The sequence below is a fragment of the Leopardus geoffroyi genome, chromosome C2 (genome assembly GCF_018350155.1).
Source record: "Leopardus geoffroyi isolate Oge1 chromosome C2, O.geoffroyi_Oge1_pat1.0, whole genome shotgun sequence".
Lineage (NCBI taxonomy): Eukaryota > Metazoa > Chordata > Mammalia > Carnivora > Felidae > Leopardus > Leopardus geoffroyi.
The window spans coordinates 62,075,383-62,103,162 of NC_059333.1; the positions used below are offsets into that span (position 1 = coordinate 62,075,383).

A 27,780-nucleotide genomic window follows, 5' to 3' on the forward strand; every position below is an offset into this window, starting at 1 on the left:
CTAGCACCCCCATCGTTACCTTAATTCTCCACAGGCTGATGACAACACACAGAGGCGGCAGAGGTACTAGCATTACCGTTTTGAGCTCAAGGGGCTTTCTTTTCCCTTAAGATTTTATTTTTTTTTTTTTAATTTTTTTTTTTTTTTCAACGTTTATTTATTTTGGGGACAGAGAGAGACAGAGCATGAACGGGGGAGGGGCAGAGAGAGAGGGAGACACAGAATCGGAAACAGGCTCCAGGCTCTGAGCCATCAGCCCAGAGCCCGACGCGGGGCTCGAACTCACGGACCGCGAGATCGTGACCTGGCTGAAGTCGGACACTTAACCGACTGCGCCACCCAGGCGCCCCAAGATTTTATTTTTAAGTGATCTCTACACCCAACGCGGGGCTCAAATTTACAACCCTGAGAACAAGAGTCTCACACTCTACTGACTGAGCCAGCCGGGGTCCCCAAGATCACTGGGCTTTTATATGTGACTTAACTGTGAGTTCAGCCTGGATAGAAAGTAGGGAATGGTTCTAGCCTGGAGCTATTGAGCTGCCCCAGCCACAAGGGAAAGATGCTTACTGGACTGCCCTGGAATATTTTATTCCTAGTCTTGGGTCTAGTCCTGAGCAGATACAGGAATATGGGGAATCACTGACTTCCGATGGGTCTATGGGAACTGAGGGAAGAGTGGTGACATCCCCCTTCCTTCTGGGGAGCCTCAAGCTCAGGACCTTCTCCAAGGCTGCTCCAGGTTGTGACACATCTGTAAAGCTCTCTGTTTTAAAGCTCTCAGTTTCACACTGCCAGGCAGACCTGTTGCCCTGGGTGGCTCTTTGGGTCATGTGATATCACTTATGAGAGGATTATGGCACATCTCATCATTGTCTATGCCTCAAAAGGAAAGTAATTTTCATTTACCTCAAGATCAGAGTCAGACTTAATATTTCCTTATTTTTACCCAAGTCAGCCTAATTATTCTGGCTCGAAGATCAGATTATCATAAATCCCCAGGCGGCTCATACAGATTAATTCAGAAGTTGTAGAATTTGCCTGCTCAGTTTCAAAAACAGAGAAGAGGGAACTTTCTTTCTTTGGTGGCTCCAAATGGTGCAGTGTTTCACCCTTCAGAAACACAAAGCGGGAGGTGTGCTGGTTCTTTGTACCATGATGAGCACTGTCACTAGATTCCTGCAGTGAACTACGTGGCATAAATAGTATGACATGTTTTTAGAATATAACCAAAACAACTAGTAAGACATCCATGGAACATTCTAGATGGATTTCCCTGTTTCCCTACAATTGTGAGAAAAATAACAAGAATAGTTGGTTTGAGGAAAAGGCAATGTCCAATTCAGGAACGCTGGCTGGATTAAATCCTTAGATTTGGGAATAAGTCATAGAACCTGCTCTTTACCACCTGTTCAAGCCCCTCCTCCTGATAAGAATGCATATGGTTACTAGTTCATTCATCTGCTTTTCTTATGTCATTAAATAGCCCTAATTTATCCTAACCTGGGGCCCTCCCTTGCCACTTTCCCCAGTATTGCTTTCTCTGATCTCTGATATTTTCCCTCTCCTGTTTTCAGAATTGATATGGAACCTAGTCTCTGGGCTGTTCTCAACATCTCAAGTGTGAATCTTCCCTGTCAACATCTTCACAAGGAAAATGAGTCATGGCATCACCTGGTGATGAGGTCATGATACCACAGCCCCTGCTTTGAAAATGTATTTGTACTTTTCTACTGGAAAGGAAATCTGAAAGGGGAAGATGAAATTGTAGTGCAAGCTCTAAAGCCTGGTCCTTTAGATACTAGGAGCTATAGCCCAGCCCTAACAGGCACTGGCCCTGAGAAAGTCCTGCTGTGGGTTTTTCCACCTCCCTCTCCACATTTCACCTTGCCTGGGAACCTAAAGGGAAAACCTGTAGAGAGTAGATCAGCCCTGTCTCCGTGGGATGATCTTATCTCACATGCAACCTATGCAAGTAGTTTGAGTTCAAATCCTGGCTCTGTCGCTTACTAGCTATATGATTTTGAGCAGTTATTTAATGTCCCTGTGCCTCAGTTCCTTTATCTGTAAAATGATAGTACCCATTGTATAGCCTTGTTAGAATTAAACTAGTTAATATATATAATATATTTAATAAATATATTTGTATGTCTCTCTATAAAATATGTATAAAGTACTTGGAAGAGTACTAGGCACATAGTAATATATAATTTTTTCAATTTATTATTAGTATTATTTCCTCCAAGGATCTGATGGTATTTTATAGTCTTTACCTTTATTTATTTATTTATTTATTTATTTATTTATTTATTTATTTATTATGTGTGTATAGTCTTTACCTTTAAAGGGTTTTCTTTGTTCAGAGGGGGTATATTTTTATGAAATGTGCATAGCCCTGAAAAAAAATTCCTTCATGAGATATCAAAGAGAGAAAATCGTAAAATGTTTGTCAAATAATGTACTCAATCCCTAGTCTCCAGAAAGTAGTAATTTTCACTTCACTCATATTATTTTCTTCCAAACAATTATTTATTGAGTTCTCAAGTATCAGGCACTTTGTGAATACCATTTTCTTTCATTCTAAAGAAAATTCTGCACAGTAGGTATTAATATTCCAATCTGAAGGTTAAGAAACTGTATTCTAAAGAAGTTAGGTAGTTTACTCCAGGTCATGTATTTAACTAGTGGCCAAGGCAGGATTTGAACTCAAATCACTTGCCCCCCAAACCACACCAGGGAACATGTAATCAGTGAGTGTCAGTGACTGACAATCAAGAGAGAACAGGATGCCAAAAACAGAGCAAATGATAAGAGAGGAAGAATGACAAAGACAAAAACATCATGAGCAAATTTTGACTCAGTTATGATTTACAGATTTTTCTAGGGTCTATGTATTTGTTCTTAAACTGTCTAGTAGCTTGGGAATAGAAACCCTTAAAAAAAATTTTTTTTTAATGTTTATTTATTTTTGAGAGAGAGAGAGAAAAAGTGCAAGTAGAGTAGGGGCAGAGAGAGAGGGAGACACAAAATCCGAAGCAGGCTCCAGGCTCTGAGCTGTCAGCTAGAATCCATGAACTGTGAGATCATGACCTGAGCCGAAGTCAGATGCTTAACCAACTGAGCCACCCAGGTGCCTCTAGAAACCCTGTTAAATGGAAGTCTATTTGTCCTCAAACTGTATGCCCTTTACCTGACATCCCTGCTCCACCCCTAACAAAAACACTCCATCATTTTTTCCACACATGGAAGAACACAACAACATATCTTCTAGAATCAGAGAGAAAACATACTAGGCTTTTTAAAAGATTTCTCAGGTACTGCTGTAAATGTGCAATCACTTATGTGGTGATTGATAATAGTACATCAAGTCACGTGCAAATTATCGCTGATAGATAGTAGTGTCTGCAAAATCATCCCACCAGCCTCCGCAGATAAATAAGCCTACTGTAAGAAGCTTGCCATGTTGGTGCAGTTTCTGGCAAAATCACCTAGCTTCCCCTTCCAAACATATCTCTGCCCCTAATCCCTCCTACATAGAGTTTCCGGAGCCACCTCCCTTTTGAGATCTGAAATACAGACCAATTCTGTTAAGTAAAAAGTACTTCAGGTAGTCTTGGTGCTCATTGAGGATTGCTACTTATTTGATGATACCTTCTGAGTGTCTAGTGTTAAATTCTTAGATTGAATTCTTGGTTAAGTTCCTTGAAATGTGGGAGATTGGAGGCCTAGGGTTAAGACCCATTCTACCATTTGTGGGGCTTTCCATTTGGTTTTAATTTCTTTATTTTGCAAAAGGGATAGCACATTTACTCAGCCTAGAGGAACAGTTTTATGAAGTTGAAAGTACTTCATAACCTGTAATATAAAAATTCAAGCTATTGTCTTTTTTTTTTTTTCCTTAGCAAATGGAATCCCAGTTTTTTTCCATCTCCCATCAGCTAGACTTTATAATGACATGCACTCTGACACATTCTGTACCCTCACTAGGTATTAAATACAGTGACATTCAGGAGGAGTTTTACTAACTATCCAGTGGGGGTGTGTTGGATAGAGTTGGGAATCCCAAATCATGAAGCCCTCCCTCCTCAGGACCAGAGGTTCCTAAGCTAACCCCCCACAAAATGTCTGCCAGCTGCATCCACAGTTTTACCAGGTATGAGTATTACCAAACACAAGTAACCAGAGGACTCTCAGAACCTATACAGACAGTTGTGTTCTCTGAATGTATAAGGTCTATCGCTTGATCCATGGGGTAGAGATAAGTGAAATAGTAGCTGAATGAGATTTGTGTGTGTGTGTGGGAGGGCTGGTGTCAGGTGAAGGCTATATGTTTTGAAAATGAGTAGACGTGTAGTTTAAGTGAACTTTCATCACCAGATGCTGGACCATGTGGAGGTTTAGGGCTGGATATGGTTAGGAAGGATTGGTGCATGTTAGTTGGCAGAGGAGAGGTATTATGGTTCATGCTTGACACTATGAACAGATCCTCCCCCTTCCCTAGGATGGAAAGAAGTGGATTGACTATTGTATACATTTTAGACAGACTTCTGCTTATTTCTGAGGATAGATAGCTCTGTAACACTGTAAAGTTAAGGAAATGGATTCTTCCCCTCCCTGGGTAGGGATACCAGCAATTGCGGAGATGAATAAGGTCTTAGGGTCAAACCTCATTCGTACTATAGGGAGGGAAAAATTCTTCCTCTACCCTTCAAGGTCTGCCAGCTGGACTAAGCATTAAGTTTACATGAGACTGGAGAAAAAAAAAAAAGTTTTAGTACATGTGCATGGAGGCCCAATAACGAAACCGAGATTCAAAGAAATGACCAGGGCAGGAAGTTTTCATACATTTTAAACAAAAAGACAATACATTTGTGATTAATTGACAGGAAAAAGAAAACAAGCACTTGGAAACTTTAATTAATAAGGAATTCTAAGCAGAATTGAGGCTGACAGATTGGAAAAAAAAACAACAAGATTTGTTTCTACAGCTTTCTCAATTTTAAAGTCTCTATGGTGATAAGGATATCATTTTACTTCTTAATGCAGGGAAGGCATTTCTTATTTTTTTAATGTTATTTTTGAGAGAGAGAATGCACAAAAGCAGGGGAGGTGCAGAAAAGAGGGAGAGAGAGAGAATCCCAAGCAGGCTCCATATTCAGCACAAAGCCTAACACGGGGCTTGGGGCTCGATCTCAGGATCTCACCACCATGAGATCATCGCCTGAGCTGAAATCAAGAGTCAGATGCTTAGCCAACGGAGAGGTGCTCCGGGAGGGTATTTCTCATATGGGGAATTTGTTTCTCACTTTTTTTTTTTTTTTTAAGTTTATTTTATTTTTGGGACAGAGAGAGACAGAGCATGAACGGGGGAGGGGCAGAGAGAGAGGGAGACACAGAATCAGAAACAGGCTCCAGGCTCTGAGCCATCAGCCCAGAGCCCGACGCGGGGCTCGAACTCACGGACCGCGAGATCGTGACCTGGCTGAAGTCGGACGCTTAACCGACTGCGCCACCCAGGCGCCTGTTTCCCACTTTTAAGGGGACAGAGTGTCCTTGCATTGGTTCTTTCCCAAGTAGCTTCAATTCAAAATAATATGCCAATGTGCTATATTTTGGGGTGACCTGTCCTTGGCCCCTACAGATTCTATCTTATTAATATGCCTAAACTTAGTCTAATGATAATGTATAAGTTACTCTGGGATGATAGTGATGAGGACAGTGATTAAGATGAGAAAAAGTGGCAGCTAGCCCTTTTTGAACATGTGCACCACGACAGGGACTGTGCTAAGAACTCTATAGACACTCACTCATATAATCCTCCTGATAATCTAGTGCGAGAGCCTTGTTCTCCCCCTGTCCTATAGGTAAGGAAACTGAAGCTGACCAGCCAAATTCGAGAGCTGGTGATTCAGTGGCAGGGTCTAGGTCCAGCCCGGCTAACTCCATAGCCCATGCTCTTAAACGTCAGGGAATACCGACTTGTTGCGTTCTTTAAAATGCATTGGGTGGGAAGTAGGATTGAGAAAGGGTCCTGTCATCTAGAAGCTGGATAACACGGGCCGCTTTCTGTTTTCTCAGTTACCTAGATTATAAAACAGGCACAGTGATGTGTTCCTTACATGGTTCTGATGAGGACTGAATTGAAATACCACCTGTACATGCTATAAACTCATTATACACGTAAGAGGATAGATACACCCTGAGCATTCATTTCCCAGAGTGGAGAGAGGACACCTGGCCAGTTAGCTGGCTGCTGCTTACTGACATGCCGTCTGGTCACTGACACAGTGTGGCAGAGTCATTTGACAACAACTACAAATACATGTTTTTGGAGCATCAACTATGAGCCAGCACTATTTTAGCTATGGAGGTTTTGAGGGTTGTATAAAACTGACAAGGTCCTGCTCTCAGAAAGTTTATAGTCCAAGGAAAGATTTAGTTAATAATGAAATAAAAATATGTCAGGTAACCATAAGCGCAAAGAAGGAAAAGCAAGTTAGGTAGACCAAGAGGAAGGGTGCATATTATGGTGGATGAGGAAGGTCTTTCTCATTTAGGTATTCATCGAACAAAACACATCAAGTACTGCTGACTTAGAAAGTAATTTATGAAAGAGGCTCAATCAAGAAATAAATCAATAATCAGTATTCAGTATAATAGGAAGAATATTTATTTAAATACTTATTGTGTCTTGTGCTCCTGAGTGTCCAACAAAAGACATTTTGTAGTATCTTCTTCAGCAGCTTGGGCTGTGATTTGCTCTTGGGAAATCACACCTGGGAGGAATTCACCTGTGATGGCGGTACAAGGGACTGTCTGCTGGGAGACTGCTTTTCTATCTTTTCCCAGATGGATCGGCTGCGTGCTGTTCTCCTTCTTTGTCCAGTTGTTAGCAGAAGCCTCACAGTCCCTCTCACAGTCTCCTGTGTGATTCCAGCCTTTTCATCACTTGATGGGGAGTCCCTCCCTTTTGTTTCCGGCTCAGTGGCCTCTATAGGCATTGGGAACTCTCCAAGATCAGAATATAGTGTCTCCCTCACCTTTCCTCCATTCAGTGTGTGCCACTTGTAGAGGCAGTGAACTGCATTGGACAACACTTATCAGAGGGGCTGGTCCCGCTGCTCAAGAATGGCACCCCTTTTCCCCAGACCTGACTCTTAGTAAGTACTTGCTTGGGCATCAATGACTTCAACCCTTGATTCAGTCGGGCGACTTACACTCAAAGGTTTTCTAAAAGAGTTTTGTCAAATTCTGGCCAGCACATGCGCTGATAGATGGACCAGCATAAGTATGTGCTTCATCTCAACTTTAGGCTCTCCCCAGCTCCATTGTGTGGAGGCAGAACTTTCTTCTTTGAGTAACTAAAGGACTAGTTATCCCCAACTCACAATCATAGGCCCTAGGGCTCAGTATACAGATTAAGTATAAATGGAGGGATGTGGGAGGGGTCTCCAACAATCCTCAATGAATATTTTCACCTGTTTTACAAATGGAGAAGCAGAGATTTGTATTTGAAAAATAATTTGATTGATATGACTTTAGCCAATTCATAGATAAGATAAATATAAGTCAGTTGTCTATCTTAGATTTATTTCCATTTTCAAGTGCCTTTTGAAATTATCAGTGCCATTCTATAGGTTTGTGACTTCTCTTGTCTGATTTCTCCTCGTTCATTTCTGATTGGTTTTTGTGTTCAACCTCACCATATGAGGTCAGTCACTTAGGTATTGGGGAATATATAGCAGTTTTAGTCAGAAACTATTGAATCTCGTCCCTGAGAAAGGAAAGATTAAAAAAAAAATTTTTTTTTTTAATGTTTATTTTTGAGAGAAACAGAGCATGAGCAGCAGAGGGGCAGAGAGAGGGAGACACAGAATCCGAAGCAGGCTCCAGGCTCTGAGCTGTCAGCACAGAGCCCAAAGTGGGGATTGAACTCATGAACCATGAGATCATAACTTGAGCAAAAAGTCAGACCCTCAACCAACTGAGCCACCCAGGCATCCTGGGAAAGGAAAGATTTTAATGAAAGTTGATAAAATGGAATGCTGGACTTCCTTGTCTGTCATCATCTTTCTGAAATGGCACTAATAGATATGTTCAAAGTTTAGATTTTTTCAATAAGCATTAATCAAACATCTATCATGTGCCAGACACCATTCTAGAAACTGGAAATTCAGCTGTAAGCAAAATGGACAAAGTCTTTCATATGCCGATTTAGGTCTGTTAGAAGCCACCAAGTACCATATGTCCTTTACCTCTTCTCTGTATGTTTGTGGGACAAAAATAGTTACAAATATATAATACAAAATGGAAGATAACTCTTTTGAAAGGAAACTGTGTCCTCTTCCACTAGGATACATATGCCACCTTGTATTCTTTTGGAAGCAGGTGGGCTGTACATGTTAAATAAATAGTATATGAAAGTGGGCTAAAGACCCATATTTTGATAACCAGCTCTTATCTGAAAAGTTAACATTACTATTCCAGTTTCCAAAATGGGATATTTGGTTTTCTTATGTAGTCTGTCAACCAATGGACATGTCTTTCCCCTTCCCCTTCCCCTTCCCCTTCCCCTTCCCCTTCCTCTTCCTCTTCTTCTTCTTCTTCTTCTTCTTCTTCTTCTTCTTCTTCTTCTTTTAATGTAATTTATTGTCCAGTTGGCTAACGTACAGTGTGTACCGTGTGCTCTTGGTTTTGGGGGTAGATTCCCATGATTCATCGCTTATTCGTTTAGTATAACTCTGAAGTTGCAGCAATATGCTGCATCGTTTACTTGAAGGGAGAAAGACAGTTGCCTCACTACCACTCTTCCAGGCTTTGCAAAATCACTCAATGTTCCACATTCCCCTGGAGATGACCTTGGTCATTATATATTTTCTGTGCTCCCACCTGACCAGGAACTAAAAAAGGATTTTGTACTGGACTGAAAATCAGAGTTTAAAAGTGTGATGTCAGGGGCACCTGGGTGGTTCAGTCAGTTAATCATTCGACTCTTGATTTTGGCTCCAGTCATCATCTCAGGGTCCTGAGATTGAGCCCTGCCTCTGGCTCTATGCAGGGCGTGGAGCTTGTTCAAGACTTTTTCTCTCTTCCTCTCTCTGCCCCTCCCCTGTTCATGCATGTGCTCTCTCTCTCAAAAAAATAAAAATTTTTAAGTTAAAAGAAATTAAAATGTGATGACACTTGTTGGCAAAAGCACAGTTTCACTGCTTTCACCTCCATATTGCTCCACCCCACCCACACCCTTAGTTAGATCTTCAAACCGGATTGAGTGTTGAGGGAACCATGTGTAGCATAGCTGTGTCAATTCATCCTTTATTATTATTATTTTTTTACATTTATTCATTTTTGAGAGACAGAGCACAAGCGGGGGAGGGGCAGAGAGAAAGGGAGACACAGAATGAGAAGCAGGCTCTAGGCTCTGAGCTGTCCGCACAGAGCCCAACCCAGGGCTCGAACTGAGGAGCTGTGAGATCATGACCTGAGCCGAAGTCCGATGCCTAACCAACTGAGCCACCCAGGCGCTCCTTCCTTTATTAATTTTTGCATTTGTTTATTTATTTTGAGGGAGAGAGACAGAGAGAGAGAGAGATCAGGGGAGGGGCAAAGAGAGAGGGAACAGAAAGAGTCCCAAGCAGTCTCCACATGTTGAACCCCATACCGCGCTTAATCTCATGAACCTCGAGACCATGATCCGAGCCAAGATCAAGAAGCAGAGGCTTGATGGACTGAGCCACCCAGGCACGCCATTCATCTTTTAAAAACGACACTTTCTTCCTTATAACTGCCCAGAAAGAAACCCGAAGACATTTTATGTTCAGAACTGGAGGAGGTTGGTGCATCCTCCTTTTTTTCCTCCATAAGGGGCATTTCACTGAATTTCTGATCTTTTTTTTTTTTTTTTTAATTTTTTTTAATGTTTATTTATTTTTGAGATAGAGACAGAGCATGAATGGGGGGAGGGTCAGAGAGAGAGGGAGACACAGAATCGGAAGCAGGCTCCAGGCTCTGAGCTGTCAGCACAGAGCCCGACGCAGGGCTCGAACTCGTGAACCACGAGATCATGACCTGAGCCAAAGTCAGACACTTAACCGACTGAGCCACCCAGGCGTCCCTGAATTTCTGATCTTTGACTGGGTTTAAAGAAATACAGAAGCTTCAGTATGACATCCTTTAATGCTTGGACATTTTTTCTAAAGTATATGCTATCAATATATTTAAAATAAACTATGCTTAAAAATAGAGTGAAATTTTCTATGTGAATTTTACCTCAATAAATTATTAATAAAACTAGAGTGAGCCATAAGTAGATGTCTGCCAAATATTATATATATCATCACTACTTTATTTTGGTTCCTTTGTGGATTGCATAAGATCCTGATAGGCATGAAAACTATAGTATGAGAAAGAAAGGGTGACTTAAGATATTTCTGGTCCTTGAATTTTGCTTCTCAGAAATATCTTTTGCTCAATCAGAAAATATTTTGATTAACTAAAGATGTTCTTAGAAGAATTGGTTACACCAATGAATTTTTAAAAGCATTTATAGTTCAATCTTATTTAAGAGAAAATTTGAAATATTATAATAGTAGTATTTATGGCTGGCAGAAGTAGATATAGGGCCAAGTTTTTCTGTGTTTGGAAGGTTGAGGCAGTCCTATGATAATTGGAAAACATTGAATGAATTGTGGTGTCCCAGTTGAACAGATTATGTTATTTTAGTTCTGGAAGTCAGGCATTCATAGAGTTTTGCCTAAAGTTTTTTTGTAACATAATTAATGCAAATGTTTGGACATCTTAGAATGGCTCCTAAGTTATGCACTCCCCCTTCCCCAGAAGGAAAGGAAAATATTAACCAGAGCAACAATGTTGGATATTAAATAGCTACATCTTATATTTGGCTTTCTTACTTGTGATTTTTAAATACTATTGAAAATTATTCCCCTTTCATCTAATCCATTTAGAAATTTGACTAGTTTCTAACAAGTTAGCAAAGTGGTATCCATCTTTTTCAGACCAGTATTCATCCAAGGTTTTAGCATTGGTTGAAAAGTAAAGATTTCACATATTTTGGATTCCTTTAAGACTTTAGAGCTCCCGAACAAATTTGTCAATAAAGACAATAGCTATAGAAGTGAAGATTCCTGAAAAAGTGATTGTAACTTATAATGAGATTCTTCCTACATGTAAGGCACTGCATTGGAATGTCCTCCTCAGTTAATTCACAGATAGCAACAATCCCATGTAAAAATTAAAGAGTTTTGAAATGATCTCAGAAAACATCAGAGGTCAGCCCAAAGCTTATTTGTTATAGGACTGAGCTGAAAAAGTAATTTTTTTTTTAATTAAAAAAAACATTTAAGTAATCTCCACACCCAATGTGGGGCTTGAACTCAAGACTCTGAGATCAAGAGTCACATGCTCTTCCAACTAAGCCAGCCAGGTATCCCAAAAGTAAATCTTTTTTTTTTTTTTCAACGTTTATTTATTTTTTTGGAGGACAGAGAGAGACAGAGCATGAACGGGGGAGGGGCAGAGAGAGAGGGAGACACAGAATCAGAAACAGGCTCCAGGCTCTGAGCCATCAGCCCAGAGCCTGACGCGGGGCTCGAACTCACGGACCGCGAGATCGTGACCTGGCTGAAGTCGGACGCTTAACCGACTGCGCCACCCAGGCGCCCCATAAGAATTTTAATTAGAAAAAAATTTTTAATGTTTATTTTTGAGAGAGAGCACAAGCAGGGAGGGGGCAAAGAGAGAGAGAGGGAGACACAGAATGCAAAGCAGGCTCCAGGCTCTGAGCTGTCAATGCAGAGCTGGATGCAGGGCTCGATGCAGGGCTCAAACTCATGAACCACGAGATCATGACCTGAGCTGAAGTCAGACGCTTAACTGACTGAGCCACCCAGGCACCCTAAAAGTAAATGTATCTTGATGAGACTTATGAACTGACTCTTTAGCTATTAAATACCAAGATCCCCTTTTTCCAGACTTTCTGCACCTGTAACTCACTACATAGATTGTTGGCCTAACTTCTTTACAAAATGGGCGTAAGATCAGGCATCTACTGTGAATTCCTGGGAAATTAATGATTGTTAAAGCACCATGAGGTTATTTCTCTCCCAAAAGCATACTTACAAAAGAATTTTATGGGGGCACCTGGGTGGCTCAGTCGGTTAAGTGTTCGACCTTGGCTCAGGTCATGATCTCACGTTTTGTGAGTTCGAGCCCCGCGTTGGGCTCTGTGCTGACAGCTCGGAGCCTGGAGCCTGCCTCGGATTCTGTGTCTCCTTCTCTCTCTGACCCTACCCCACTTGTGCTCTCTCTCTCTCTTAAAAATAAATAAATGTAAAAAAATTAAAAAAAAAAAAAAGAATCTTATGTGGGTAGATACAGTACCATCTGTTCAGTAGTGTGTCCATAGTACCTAGCATAGGCACTCTGTATTGTTAAATGAATAAATGAATGAGAATGTTGACGTGATGCTTTATGGATTATCTGCCAGAAGAAAGGCTAAGATATTGCAAGTCACTAATGCAATAAAATTGGACTTGGGGTTGGGTGGGAGGAAAGAGGACCTGAGTCAAGTATAACCTGGGCCACTGACTTAATCACTCTATAAATTTAGGCAAGTCACTTAACTTCTCAGGACCATTTTTAGAAACTGAAGGAGCCGTGCTGCTTTTACTGAGTGATCTCTGGTTTCTCTGGGCTCAAATAGCCTTTGTCTTAGGTAAGTTATATTTCCAATTAGGAAAAGGTCTATGTGGCTTGACACATTAGGTTACCCAGTAGCCAGTCTTGGGAAACCTCCTCTTCTTGTTTTCTCTCTCACCAAAATGTACTCCTAGTCCAATTACCTCTAGTACTGTGAAAGGAATTTTACCAGAAAATAACCTGTAGTTTAAGCCATATTAATAGAATCAATTAAAGGTACAAAAAAAAAAAAAAAAAGGATATGCACACTTACAATCCAACACTGTCTAGCATAAGACCCAGTTTTTACTTAAAATATTTTTGTCTTTGGATGTTTCTATTCAGTCATTTAAGTCTGACCTTATGTTAGGCTCGTTTTTTTCCCTTGCCTCCCTTCCTTCCTCCCCTTCCCTTATTCCCCTCTCCTTTCATCTCAATCTGTCTCTTTCCCTCTATCTGAAACATATATTAGTTGTCTTTTTTCAACCAATCTCTAAAATCCAGTTTCCCTAAATTTCTAATGATGTTAAGTGGTCCAGCAGTTTCTCCAGAATGTGCTGCATGCCCATGGAACACTTTGATTATCTCTTTAGGTACACCTGCCTATTTGTTTGCCTAGCTCTTACAAGATTGCCTTCACCTCTCTCTCCTAACTTTGGTCTTACATGATTCTCTCCCTTCCTAGTACCCCTTCTTCTCTTGTGTGCCTTATACTCTTGGATTGTTCAGTTGAGGCTGGTCCCACAATCTTGGCACTCAAGCCCAGTCTGAGCCCTCTAAATAGATATTGTAACATAGATACTATGTATAGAAACTTAAGTCCTGATCATTTGGAAAGTTAAAGTGGCAGATAATCTGAAAAATTGGAAGAGAGAGAGAGAAAGGGGGAGAAAGAGAAAGCGAGATGGGTGGGGTGGGGGGGAGAGTACAGAGGAGCCTTGATTTATCCATGTAAAGTTTCTTTCTTTATAGCATGCAGAGTCTCAGCTTTCTTATTTTTATGTTTTCCAGATTTTTAAAAGAAGTTTCATCCCCTTTGCTTTGTGTTCTTAAAGAGAAAAGGGAGGCTGTAAAATTGTAGCTTTTTTGAATCATCAGAGGGTCTTTTCTGCACACCTGCCCACTCTGAAATAATTGGTTTGTCTACTTTCACAAGAAGCAGTATTTGTATTAAAGGATCACTTGGCATCAATGCCCAAGTACAGATGTCCTATCATATAAGACTGTGCCTCATTCAGAAAACTCAAGATAGAGTAAAATAAATTAACAACATCTTGGCTCTGTGCTCCATTCACAACTGTTAATTTAACAGGGTTATGCTTCCATCTCTGAGCAAAGAGTTCCTGGCAGGGACAGCTGCTCCCGTGCCCCAGATTGTGCTGTGTGCATCCCAGTAGGAGTTATCAAGGGCAGCAGGATGGAGGGAAGGTGGTAGTGCCTTAGAGAACTGGACAGTGTCGCAGCATGGCATTGGGGGGAGGGAGCCCAATGGGCTCTCCAAAGTGCTTTTCATCCACTCTTTTGTTCTTTGTGTGGATACATGCACAGTTAACTGAGGAAGAAGAAGAACTTGTCTTAAAAATTTTAATGGAAAATTGTTAGCCCTGCTTTTACTCTCACATGTAGTTAATTTTCAAAACTACCATCCACTAGCATGTTGATGAACCTACATAGCAACAGGCCCATATGCCTGTCCAAAGAATGTCAAATAGACCTACATTATGATTAGCAAGATCTGGGTCACTGGGACAGAGCTGGTATGACAGATAGAAAATATACTCCTGTGTTGGTCTGCTGTGGCTTACCTCCTAAACTGGAGTAGAGGCCAAGATCAGGCCAAAGTCAAGATTGGGGCCAAACACAGGATGTAGTATATGATAAGCACTCTTCTATTAGTAGTCTTTTGAAGGACATTGGCTGCATTGTTCACTGTTGTATTTCCCCATTGCCTAGAACAGTGTTCACAAAAGTGGACAAAAGTTAAATGTTCAAAAGTTAAAGGAAGAAATGAATGGAGACTATATCTAACCATATGAGGGCACCATGGCGAGCAATGGAGCTATGTAGAATTTTGTGTACTTGCTTATACATTTCTTTTCATGACTATACCTTTTTTGCCTATCTTATGATTTAATTTCCTTATGGAAAAAAAGTTATTTGCAGCATGTTTTATTCTATAAATGTTACAACCAAATGGTAAAAAAACATTTTTGTATTCTAGTCTCTTGCCTTCAGTACCAGGATGACTCTATTAATGATAATATCAAACTAATTTTAGTTTTAAATTGCTTTGGGAATAAGAAATTGTGATTTAGTGAATATATGCTACTCTTTCAAAAGTGGAAACAGTGTTTTCCATTCTTTTTTTGTTTTTCACTAAAAAAAAAAAAAAGACCATTTTCTGTATTCAAATATTGAAGGTCTCTGTTTTGACTATTGATATTAGACCACATACAGGTCAAAGTAGACATCATTTTGTGACCAGCATTCTGAGTTGTCACATTCTGAACAAATCCCTCAAAGCCCTGAAACTCATCTGCATTTTGCACTAAACTCTGATGGATTTGTTGTCTAAACCTGATACTCTTTGCCTCAGTCCTACTGGTTTCCTGACCAGACTTGAAATCTTGGGGAAACAAATAGACTTTTCCATGATATGTGTGTGTGTATATATATATATATATATATATATATATATATATATATATAAAATGAAATTTATTGTCAAATTGGTTTCCATACAACACCCAGTGCTCATCCATGATATTTTTTTAAACCATCACGTTTTTCACAGAGTCCCCTTTCCGGAACTCTGAAAAACCAGTATCTTTCACAGCTCTTTGATGAAAACCTAGGATGAATGTAATTTGAATTATCAAGGGACATCTTTAAAAAGCTGGTTTAAGTTTGGTAATGAAGAGACATTGATCTGGGGAAAGAAATACATATAAAATAATGCCAGTGATTCTGGAAGGCCAAAAGGACATTGGTTTTCCCATCAGATAATGTGTTCTCTACTTAATTCTCCATCATGGAGAGAAAAAAGGCTTGATTTGAATTTCCAGGGTATTGTTGACCTCTTCACTTCAACTATGGAGCCTGAGTGAAACTAAATCATTTGATGAATATTTGTTGAATGCTGTGATTTGAAGGAAAAGAATATCACTCCATCTCTTCTGTTTGTTTTTTTTTTAAACCCCCCTTTTCTCCACAAAGGTTGAAAAAAATGATGAGGACCAAAAGATCGAACAAGATGGCATCAAACCAGAAGATAAAGCTCATAAGGCCGCGACCAAAATTCAGGCTAGCTTCCGTGGACACATAACAAGGAAAAAGCTCAAAGGAGAGAAGAAGGGTGATGCCCAAGCTGCTGAGGCTGAAGGGAATGAGAAGGATGAAGCCCCTGTTGCTGACGGTGTGGAGAAGAAGGAGGGAGAAGGTCCCACTCCCACTGACGGGGCCCCTGCCTCCGGCCCCAAGCCTGAGGAAACCGGCAAGGCAGGCGAAACTCCTTCCGAGGAGAAGAAGGGGGAGGGCACCCCTGATGCTGCCACAGAGCAGGCAGCCCCCCAGGCTCCTGTCCCCTCAGAGGAGAAGGCCGGCTCTGCTGAGACAGAAAGTGCCACTAAAGCTTCCACTGACAACTCGCCGTCCTCCAAAGCCGAAGACGCCCCAGCCAAGGAGGAGCCTAAACAAGCCGACGTGCCTGCTGCTGTCACTGCTGCTGCTGCTGCCACCACCCCTGCTGCAGAGGATGCTGCTGCCAAGGCAACAGCCCAGCCTCCAACGGATGCTGTGGAGAGCAGCCAAGCCGAGGAGAAGATAGGTGAGCAACTGCGAGGGTCCCACGCCATGGCTGGGTGGGCCAGAGGGGGCCTATTGGAAAGGCCAGGCCACCAGGGTCATTGAGGGAGAGGTGAAAAGTCTAGAAGGGTTTTCAAGAAATGAAGGGAAGCTGTGCTTAATTCCCCAAAGTGGCAGGACTACGAGCTAAGTCTGGCCACTTACATTCCCAAGTATCTCCAAGCCTGCGAGAGAACGCTGGCAGGTCTGTGTAGCTGCTGGTACTAGCGAGATGTGGCAATTATCTTGTTAACTGCACTGACATAAATAGTAAAACTAGGTAATCCTGGTTTAAAAAAAAAGATTCTGTGTGCTGGATACACTTAGTTTAGTAAGTAATTACTGAGGCTACATATATTTTATAGATGGGAATTAGCTAATGTGATTATTTGGCTCTAGGAAGTGCCTGGTTATAAGTACAGCCAACTCCCTATTGATCCAGATGATCTAGTTTGTGAATTGCTGGCAGCAAAAACATAATCTCAGACCACCTTTGCCTATCCCACAGTATGTTTCTGGGCATTCTCCCCACCATCAATTGGTGAGTAGTGTGAGTATGTGTGTGTACGCTCAGAGAATGTTAATTGTAACATTGAATCAGGGTCAAACTAATTAGGAAAATAAGTCTGTTGACGTTGCCAAAAACAAAAGAAAAACCCCAAATATAGAACATGCTGTGAAGTCAAACATAAATTATCATTTTATTATTGAAGATGCGACTTTCTACCATATGCATAAATAATTGAGGATTGACTATGATTATAAAAAGGAACTGGATTCTCTTTGGTTTGGAGCTCTTACTTGAAAGCTGGAGTGTTTTCACTATTATGGCCCAAAAAGCCTGTGCAGAGTTGGGAGTAGAGCATTCTCAGAGCAAGATCGATTTAACAGAACTTCACCTCTGGAGACTAGACCCATCTCTCACCCTAACCATCTGTAGTCGTGAGGGAGGTCAACAGTCTCCAAGATTTTTCTCTAGCCTAATATGACCCATGAATACCTTTCAGCCTCAAAGACTTTAAAGATAAAGTTGCTTCTGTGCCAGTTTAAAAGTTTGGGTTTACTTCTTTCAAACTTTGTGAACTTAACCCATGATGTGTCCAAGGACCCACATTTGGACCGGACCACATTGTGCCCTTGAGAAAGGACCTCCTCCAAGAGGGAAATATTTTGGCATCTGACCATTATATTGAGAAAGTAATCATTGGACATTTGCCTTGATATTCATTTTAGATACAAAATTAGATACTACAATATGGCAGATGTTTATTTTAGATATTTTCAAGTCAACTTCTTTCACCTTAACCCCTAAATTCTGTAAGAAGCCAGACTATATTAATTATTATTGTTATTAGCATTCCCTAGCCCCAGACAGATCACACAACTCTTTTTACCAGTGACTCATTTTCAATCTTTATTCTAACTACATACCTGCCCCAGGGGTCAGACCTTGTGGTTAAGAAGATGGGGATATTTCCCTAGAAAAGGTAAGGCACATGATGAAGAATGGTGTGTTGATTTTAATTTATTCAGCAGAACAAACCTCGTTAACTACTTTTTTGGTTGTTTTTTGTTTTGTTTTGTTTTGTTTTTTATTGTAATTGCAGTCAGTTAACATATAGTGTTATGTTAGTTTCAGGTGTACAATATAGTGATTCAACAATTCCATACGTCACCTGGTGCTCATCATGATAATAATAAATGTCTGCTGTTTATAAGCCACCTGGACTATGGTATTTTCTTAATCCCCATCACCTATTACACCCATCCCCCCACTCACCTCCCCTCTGATAACCATCAGTTTGTTCCTTATAATTAAGAGAATTAACTGTTTTTCTTTAGGTTTAAGGTTATAGTCTCAGATATGATGGCTGGAAATCACTTTATGTGTGACGCACTACCTATTATGTTATTTTCGTAAATTTAAAAATTAATCATGATTTTAAAAACAAAATATTTGACATTGCTGAAGTCATATTTTTTAAGTTGCAATTTCTAACATTATGAGAATAAACAAAGATGTGATGTGATTTTAGGTTTGTGCTCATGATTTGGATCAATAGAAAGAGGGACTGCTTGAATCAATGAGAAGTCTAAAAGTTTTAAGGAAATTCGGTTTCATTATTTTGCACATTATGGTGATTCCAAATGAATTAATAAAGTATTTGATCTAGTACGTGCTCAGTAAATGTCTAGTGATGGATGAATGAATGAAATTGACTAGATTTAATTTGTAGATAATAATTTGTTCACTCACTCTTATTCCTCCTGCAACCTGGCTTACTCTATTCACTTAATTTGATTAAAAATGTGTTGGGTTTTTGTAAGCAAACAAAAACCTCAATTTTACAAATTCCAACTGAAAAATGTCTCAATTAGTCTGAGTTTAAAATGTACATTGAAAGGTAATTGAAACTGTGGATGAAGTACTTGAAAGTAATCACAAAGGACACTTTATTTTACACTGCTTCTGAGTTTGGGGCAGGCATTGTCATGTTGGTTACATTCTGAAATGCTGCCTGTAGTTTCTATCCCGACTGATGTGTCTATTAGCCTTGCCTGCTGTTTGTGACAAGCACAAATTACCCAGATATGTGAATCTCAAGAATCACAGAAACTAGAGGTGACAGGGAGATCTATCACGGCATAGCAGGCCTCAATTCCCAGGAGCCCTGTACCACGTTTTCCTCTATCTCCCATTGGATTTCATTCTAATCCAGGTTAAAATAACAGTATTTCCAATTGAGCTCCACTGTCTGGAAACAGATGGCTACCCTGGGTTGCCGTAGGATTCCACGGCTGTCTGGATGGGTATAGAGAGAAAAGCAGAGAGGGTGGAGTGGGGTTCGGGGCAGAACAAGTCACTCAGTAGAATTCAGGACAATAATTTCTGTCAGCAAGAGAGTCAAACAATTTGGACGAAATCTCATCACTGCTTTAACACAAAGGGAAATGCTTTGTAAATTATAAATATGTTGTTTCACTTCTTTTACTATTTATGGGTTTATTACAGGTGGATGCCCTTTACATTAACCTTTGGAGTTGGTTAGGTTTTTTTTTTTCTTTCCTTTTTTTTTTTTTTTTTTTAAATCACCCAACTATATCTCCCTGTCTCTGCTTTGCCACTCTCCCTGCCCATCTCTTGATATGCCTATGACCAAGAGACTTCAGTGCTTTTCTGATGATGATTCTTTTATAGGAGGAGGAGTATTTAGCCATATCTAGGACCCTGCTCCCCTTTAGCCATGAGGAGAGAACTTTCAAGCTGCCTTTAATGATAATGTTCTTGGTGTCTCCTGCTGAGCAATGTCACACTGTGTTCATTGGGCTCTCAGTGAAAGAATTTTGCTGTGTCTCTTCTCCATGATATCGTATTGACTTTCCCCAATAGGGGACTCCAGGATTTCTACGTGGCCATATGCAGTGATGTAACACTACCAGAGTAACCCATCCAGGTGGCTGGAAATCAGAGAGCTTGACTAGGTGGTTGCCACAGGGTACTTGACTGATACTACTAACAGGTGTAACTCTGAGTTACCCTAGGTTTTCTTTAGGTTGAGCTTGGCTGCATTTTATTTTCATAATCTCATTGCCTCTTTCTATCTGGGATCGTCAATAAAGATCTTGGAAACAGGGGAGTTTTATTTGTCTGAACAGAAAAATTAACTACCTCTTTTTTCTTCCCTTTTTCGCTTCCTTCCTCCTTCCCCCTCTCCCTCTTTCTTTTTTTGTTCTTCCATTTATATCAACTTTTTACTGTGTGTGGCATTAGGATCACAAAGACGAGTACATATGGCCACTGATCTTAAAGAGTCCTGATCCAGTAGTGGGTGTGGGATGAAATTCAGAGAATGGTGTTGAAAACAATCACAGTAATAATATCGACTCCATTAGATTCTGCAAGAGGTATGGAGCATGCCAAAGGTATGGCAAGGCACTGTGGAGCAAAATATGAATGAGACAGTGCTTCGTGCAGTTTGAAGCATGATAAAAAAAGTTTTTATGTAATGTGTGTCTCAATTGCCAAACTGTTAGCAAAAATAATGGATGCAAAAGTTATAGTTTCTGGAATCATAATTAAGTGTAAGAAAATGAAATACCCAGCCTGTGTTTCTGGATTTGGGGCAATTCTTTATGCTCCTCCAAACAAAATTTTCCTAAGGCCCAGGGTAACCATCCATAATATTTTTAGCTCTCCAAAAGACAGATCCTCATCCACCAAGCTCTGTGTTAGATGTGAGATTTCCAGAGGATATTTACACTTACTTGGCAGGGCGCCTTATAAGCAGTTCTGATTTGAGATGTGGTTTCAACCACGTCCCAAATTTATACACAACTCATAAAGAGTGAAAATTTGGGTTGTGAAAGCCCATAAATGTTGTCTATAAAACGTGGGCACTCCGTCAGATACTCAGTGGCATCCTGCTTAAAAACTGTTGATTATTAAGTTTTTATGGAGCATTTTTATACTGCTAGAGTAATCATTTTTATTGGCTTTTCTTGACAGCAATCCACTGGCGTTCAGTAATATTTTCCTTTCTGCTTTTACATTCTGAGAATAGAGGCAAAGTAAATGCATATTCTGCCCACAGACACATTCAGTGACAAACCAAGGGGTCAAACTGATAGAACTCTAAATCCTCACCTTAGTTTTAGCCCTGGAGTTCTTTACATCTCTTTCAAGGTGCTGTTGTATCTCAGTTCCCGCATTTTCTCTTTCGCTTAGCACTTGCAACCACTTTCTGATTATTGTTGGGCAATCCCAACCAGGACTTTCCTGGGCCATCCTATATCCTGTGTGCCCAGTAAGGTAATGCGGAGGAAAGAACGCTGGACTGGGATAAGGACACCAGGGTTCTATGTCAATGTTTCTACTAACCAGCTGTTAGATTTTAGGCAAGTCATTGCTTTTTGCCTGGCTTGAGTTGGCTCATCTTTGAAAGGAGGGTCTGGGAGAGTTGGTTTTTAAGGGTTTTTTTCGAGATTTAAAATACATAGTTTTTATCATGGGTAGCACTTAATGAGGATTTATCAAGTGTCTGACCATATGCTGAGTGCTGTCTGTGGATTATCCCATTTAGCCATCAGAAACACTCTGTGTGTAAGTACTTTTACAGATGAGGAATTTGAAGTTCAGAGAGATTGCAGCACCTGATGGTTGTCAACAGCCAGCAAGTGGCTGAACCAGGGGCTGAGCCCTGACGGCCTGATTACAGAGGTCATGTGTTGAACCCTGACACTCCTGCAAGTATTATTCTGAAAGAAACGAAGATGAGAGGGATATCTAAGAGCCGCCTTCTCATTTGTATAATTAGACCTATAGACCCTTGTCTAGGAATCATGAGTGATTACTTTTATAGATGAGTAACCAATAATTAACCATACTCCCTGATCATAATTCCCTCACAGCTCCATCACCGCCCAAATTATTGGGAATAGTAAACTAGTTCTGAATCTTGGGTTCCTAGTGTGAAAATCCTTCAAGTACTGTTTTATTAGGCCCAAGAGAGCTATAAAGATCAGTCAAAATTGACTATTCTTGACAGAAGTGCTACTAACTCCATTTCATATGCTGGGAGAGCCGAACATTGGAAAGTGAAATTTTCAGATCTCAATCAGACAGAAGCGATTTCATGTGTTCTAGGTGATTCCCTACTCTGAATTTGGCTTATCAAAATTAGTATCTTTTAAAATTCTTATTTATATCTTTTTCCTCCCTTTTGGCAAGTACATTTCTAAAGGACCCTGATACCTTTCTATTTATGATTAAAATAATATAAAGAACTTAATGGAGATTAATAGATTGAAGAGCCATCACTCTCTCTTCATTTAAAAAAAAATGTAAGCTGACAAAAGATAAGAGATGCTTTAGAGTCAAGAAACTCATACTACGAAGGCTTTTACCTATTCTATTACCTATTTTATTAGCTCATATTAAATAGCTACTATTGCCTCATAAACAAAGCTAATAACCAGAAAGGCATGTAAGTAACTCTGCTAATTTTAAAGTGGTAAAACTATATTTGGAGCTGAAAATGAAACCGTATTTCTTAAAATACAGAATATTTTCAGATGCTAATGTATATTCATCAAATATATTTTCTTTTGTCTGCACATATACCCATGCACACAGATTCCCAGAAGGATTAAAAGGAGGAGGAGACAGAACTAAAAGCCCCAAGGCTTACACATTCAGTCCATTTGGCTAAACATGGAGAGAAAGCAGAGCACTCAATCTAATGGACTAGAAAGCACTGAGTGGTCATTACTCTTATTTCCTTCTCACAATCATAGCTTCGTTAAATAAAGAAAGGAAGGCTTTCTATAACCAGACATAAAAGGGAAGAAAGAAGGAAACCAATGGTGCTCCTTCAAGCTACAGGACCTGAGCCCTCAAAGATCCCCCAAGATGATGTTTTTGCAACATGCATAAAGAGGAGGGAGAGGTTTGAAAGGATGTATAAGTTTTGCCAGCCCTCTTAGTCCTGGGTGAATTTTGCGTCATAATAAAATGACTGAATCAGGTGCTGAACCTCGTATCAATACCTATCATCAGGAAAACTTGAATCTCTGCCTTCTAAATAGCGTTAGCCAGTTACTGATCTCACAGCAATAAAGCTTGGCTCTCTAAGCTAATAATTTATTTCTGGGCTTATTTAAAAGAATTGCCCATAAATTTTTTTCATAAGGCTGATGAATAGAATCCATGTTTTTAATAGATCTAATATCTTATAGGAAGTATCTGGTGCCAACGCTCTGTATTTTCAGCATAATAGACTAAACACGCCCTAAAATCAAGGGACCTGGGTTTGTGTTCAGGTCCTGCTGTGATTCCAGGCCAGCCCTTCTACCCGCTGGGCTTAGTTCCAACACCCACAAAGTAAGTGTTGCTCAACTAGGTTTTCTCTGCCTCTTAGCTCCCAAAGGCAAGTATGCAATGATTGACTAAAGAGGAATCTTTGAAGTGTGGGCACATGACCTCTTATTCAACCATGCTTGATTTCCTGCAGGGCCTTATTTTCTAAACTATTAGCCAAGTGGGTTGAGGGGACAGAGCAGTAATAAACAGCTCTAAAAAGAGGGGCAAAGAATCCAGGAAGAGTCAAATCTAAGAAAGCTTATGGTTATACTGGAGGCCCAGGAGACTGCAAAACAAACTCAGTGAAATTTTCTAACCCACCTTATACTTGAGATCGAAAATGAGGAGTTGACAATGGTGTTTTCTGATATGGTTAGACTCTTGCTTATATCCCTGCTGACTCTGTCTCTGAGATGAAAACTACAGCTATCGTGGCCATAATTTACTGTCAGTAGTTTCACTGTCTTCTTAGACGTAATTCACTATTTATTTTGATACCCATCTTATTTATTAAAATAATTAAAACCACTTCAAGAGTATGTAAAGCCTTCCAAGGCTTTCCTGTGTACAGCAATGGTTGCATCTGATAGGCAATTGTGGTTGATAATTTAAAAAATTTTGTCTGTAGAGTGTCACTAAAACATAAGAATTATATGGATGGGCCTAATACAACTTTCCTCCAATTCTTTTATGTATTCTACAATCACAGTAATTGGATCTTACACCATTAGTGAAATTAGCTAACAGGCCTAAGTGGTTAGAATTGGGCTATCATATATTCCAAGAAAAAAACAGTTTAGATGACGTACAACTTAGTTGTGATTACTTAGCAGTTCTCACACATATTTTCAATCCTCAGATCACAAATTATAGGAATGTAGAAGATAAAACATTCCAGTTTGATCATCTCATACTATTCTATTTGGAATAGAGACTACCATTCCTAAATATCTTCAAGGGGAAAAAATACCATAGGAAGGCTAGGTGCCTTTTCTTGTAAGTCATGTATAGTATTCTTTCCTGGAAGTGTCTATATAGTCAAGTAAGTCCTGAGGTTAGCTTTTTTTTTTTTAAATATATTTTTCCAGTATTACGTAGTAGAATAGTTTGGATTTTGTAATAGAAACCAGAAACCATTCACCTAAAGTGATCCCTTCTTGCTGGTGCATGGTGGATGTGTGCATTTCTCAGATAGAGTGGGGATGAACATTTTTATAGCCCTGCCAGAATATTCTCCTTGGGATATGAAAAGGTGAAAGATTTAACTTAGATATGCTTAAGCATTGTATCTATGCCTGTAGCATACTCTTCTGCCAACGCACTAGCACATGTGTGTACACTCATGCACACACACATACACACACACACACAGATCTGACATGTAGGGAAGGCCTGCCGGTGAGTTCAGGCTGTCAGAGAAAATCTGGAAAAATAATAAACTACATACATGTGTTTTCACTCTTAAGACCGTCAAGAAGTCAGGGGTGAGGGGAGGAGGTGGATGGATGGCTCCGGGAACACTGTCTTTCCGAAGATATGTGTAGAGAGCATCTCTCCTTTCTCTGCTGGTTGTGTTATTGGAATGTACAGAGAGATGGGAGAGCTAGGAGTCAGGACTAAGGCTATCTATGATGAAATTTATAGTGTGTGAAAATTAAACTTCTGTGTAAGCTAAATAGGAGGAAATAGTCCAGGAAGACTTCTTGGTGTAGAGGTTACCTCTGCTGAGTCTTGAAGGACAACATGTATCTACTAAAAAGGAGGTATTTTTTATTTAAAAAAAAAAAGCAACTTGAGAAACTACCTTTCATTCAAACTCACACAAAAATCACAATAACTTAATTCAAGTCATAATTCAGCAGCAGCTATTGAAGATTAATCCTTATTGGGAAAGGTAGCTCCATGGTATGTTCTGTTTATTGTCGAGTCCCTGACACCTATAACAATGATTGGGAAATAGAAGGCAGCCAGTAAATATTTGATGAATGAACTAAGAATGAGTGAACAATGTTATTACAGTAGAGAAAGTCCTAAACTGCCTTAAGAGACTGGATTCTAACCTTAACACTTTGGGCAGGCAAATTCCTTGCATTCTTTGGGAGTAAGTTTACCCTTTCCTAGAACAAAAGTGTTGGACAGAGGATCTCAGGATCACCGCTGTTTCTAAAATAGCTCAACAGTGCCCATGTTATGACACATCCCAACCTCTATGCAGATTCTAAGTGACAAGGGGAGGCAGACACTGGCTTAAACAGAAAGCTGTGCTGCTGTCAACCTTTCTTGCTATTTTGGAGGCTGAATACAGAGCTTGCTGGAAATTTCGCTGTTACTCGGAGGCATACGTCATCCCTGAGGTAGCTAGATTTCAAACTGTTCAGAGACCAGAGTGAGCATTTTGCATTGTGTTCAGAAGCATATTGAGAACTAGAGGAAACCAAAGCGGCTCCCTTCTGAAAGCAGGTGATTAATTTCGTTCCGGCCCCATGAGTGACCTGTGTGGGGCTTGTGCCAGTGTGTGACAGGTACAGCCGGAGAAGGAGTGATCTGCCAGGTTCTTTGGCTCCTTTTCTTCATATGACATGTTTAAGTAATTTTCACAGGGTGTTAAGAGTCTCCTGAACCTGCTGTGCCCCCACGATAGGATGAATTGTTAATATGTTCCCAAACCCACAGGGTTGGGACAGAGACCAGAAGACAGGCTTCAGCACTCCTGTTGCTTCTTTTCCTTCCCCACCGTGCTATAAACATAATTATGTATAGCTTGTGAGCCATTCAGGCTATAGACCATGAAGGATGTTGGAGTGGGAGTCTGAGTAGATTTTTTCCCCACATGTAAACTCAAACTTGAAGCAACTGTCATGTATTTGATAAAAAGAAGGCAGGCCCCCACTGTATGAAACTGTCTCTAGTCCATTCGAAAGGGCTGAGAAAGCCCAGAGTTTAGCCATGAGCTTGCAGTATTTTCCCACTGGTGTAATTAGATTGTTTTGGAAAGAAAAGCAGCAGTGGAAGATGTTTGTTTCCCTCCTTCCTTCTCTTTGAACATGGAGGGCTTAACTATACTAGGTGGAGAACAGAACCTGGCTTCTGTTAGAAAATACACGTCAGTTTCCTCTTTCTTACCAGTATTTAAAAAAGGAAAAGCAGAGGGTAAAAATGAAGCAAAATCTTGCCACTTTCTGGTTTGCTATTTATGCATGTTTTTCACCCCAGCAGAAAGGTAGACTTTTAAGATGTAACACTGTTTGGGGGCTATGCTGAGAGCCGTCTGGATACAAGGTTCATGCAGTTGTCAGATTACACATTGCTTTTGAACTTCTTTAAAGGGAAAGCCTTCTCTACTTCCCTAACATCCTGATAAAGCAGGCTTTTGCAAGAGTACCTCACAATAAATGAAGAAATCGGTTTTCATGTTCAAAAGTCTGGAACTCTGGGTGTGTCTATCACATCAGAAGTCACCATCATAGGATTTGTTTGGTATATGAGCTAGAATGAGCATTTATCATATTTTAAGGTATTAAAGAATAATCTTTCTCCTTCCCACTCTCTCCCTATATGCATTTTAGTCACTGTCTGGCCATTGCCATCTGAGTTTCCTGATGATTGTGCACGGATATATGTTACAGTGTAAAAAACAAACAAACAAAACAAAACAAACCCAAAACATGTATCATTCGGGATTCACGGCTCTATCAGATATCTGCAGTGATATGCTGGTCAGCTGGCTCTCCAAAACAAAACAAAACAAAACAAAAACAAAAACCCAAACTCAAAAAGCCTTGATTTGTAGTATTTGCCAATTTCTGTGGTACAAATACGCTGATTGTAGCTGATTTCAGGCTACCAATGTGTTGTCATTGAACACACAAATGGGCAGCAATGCTAACAACTTACTTTCAGTAGCCAATGTGAGCCAGCTCTATCATACCCCAAATCAATATATTCTCATAATGTAATAAACTTTACTTTTTTTTTTTTTTTCAACGTTTATTTATTTTTGGGACAGAGAGAGACAGAGCATGAATGGGGGAGTGGCAGAGAGAGAGGGAGACACAGAATCAGAAACAGACTCCAGGCTCTGAGCCATCAGCCCAGAGCCTGACACGGGGCTCGAACTCCTGGACCGCGAGATCGTGACCTGGCCGAAGTCGGACACCCAACCGACTGCGCCACCCAGGCACCCCTACTTTTGGTGACTCTAAAATACTGGGACAGTAGTTATCAGCTCCCAGAGAGTGTGTCAGTATAGAAGCACATAAATATCTGTTTATAACACTCACAAACATATATAGGTATGCATATACGTATGTGTGTGTATGTATATACACACACACACATATATACACATATATATGTATATGTATATCACATACATGTATGCC

The 27,780-nt window shown here is 40.2% G+C and overlaps 1 protein-coding gene across 2 annotated transcripts in view; it reads left to right on the forward strand.

The window, feature by feature from the left end:
• GAP43 (growth associated protein 43) overlaps positions 1-27,780 on the forward strand; it is a 127,008-nt gene that overhangs the window by 66,067 nt on the left and 33,161 nt on the right. For both annotated transcript variants that reach the window (XM_045436942.1, XM_045436941.1), the window contains exon 2: positions 15,913-16,522. In XM_045436942.1, coding sequence (XP_045292898.1) covers positions 15,913-16,522 — 610 coding nt within the window. The remainder of the gene's footprint in view (positions 1-15,912; positions 16,523-27,780) is intronic.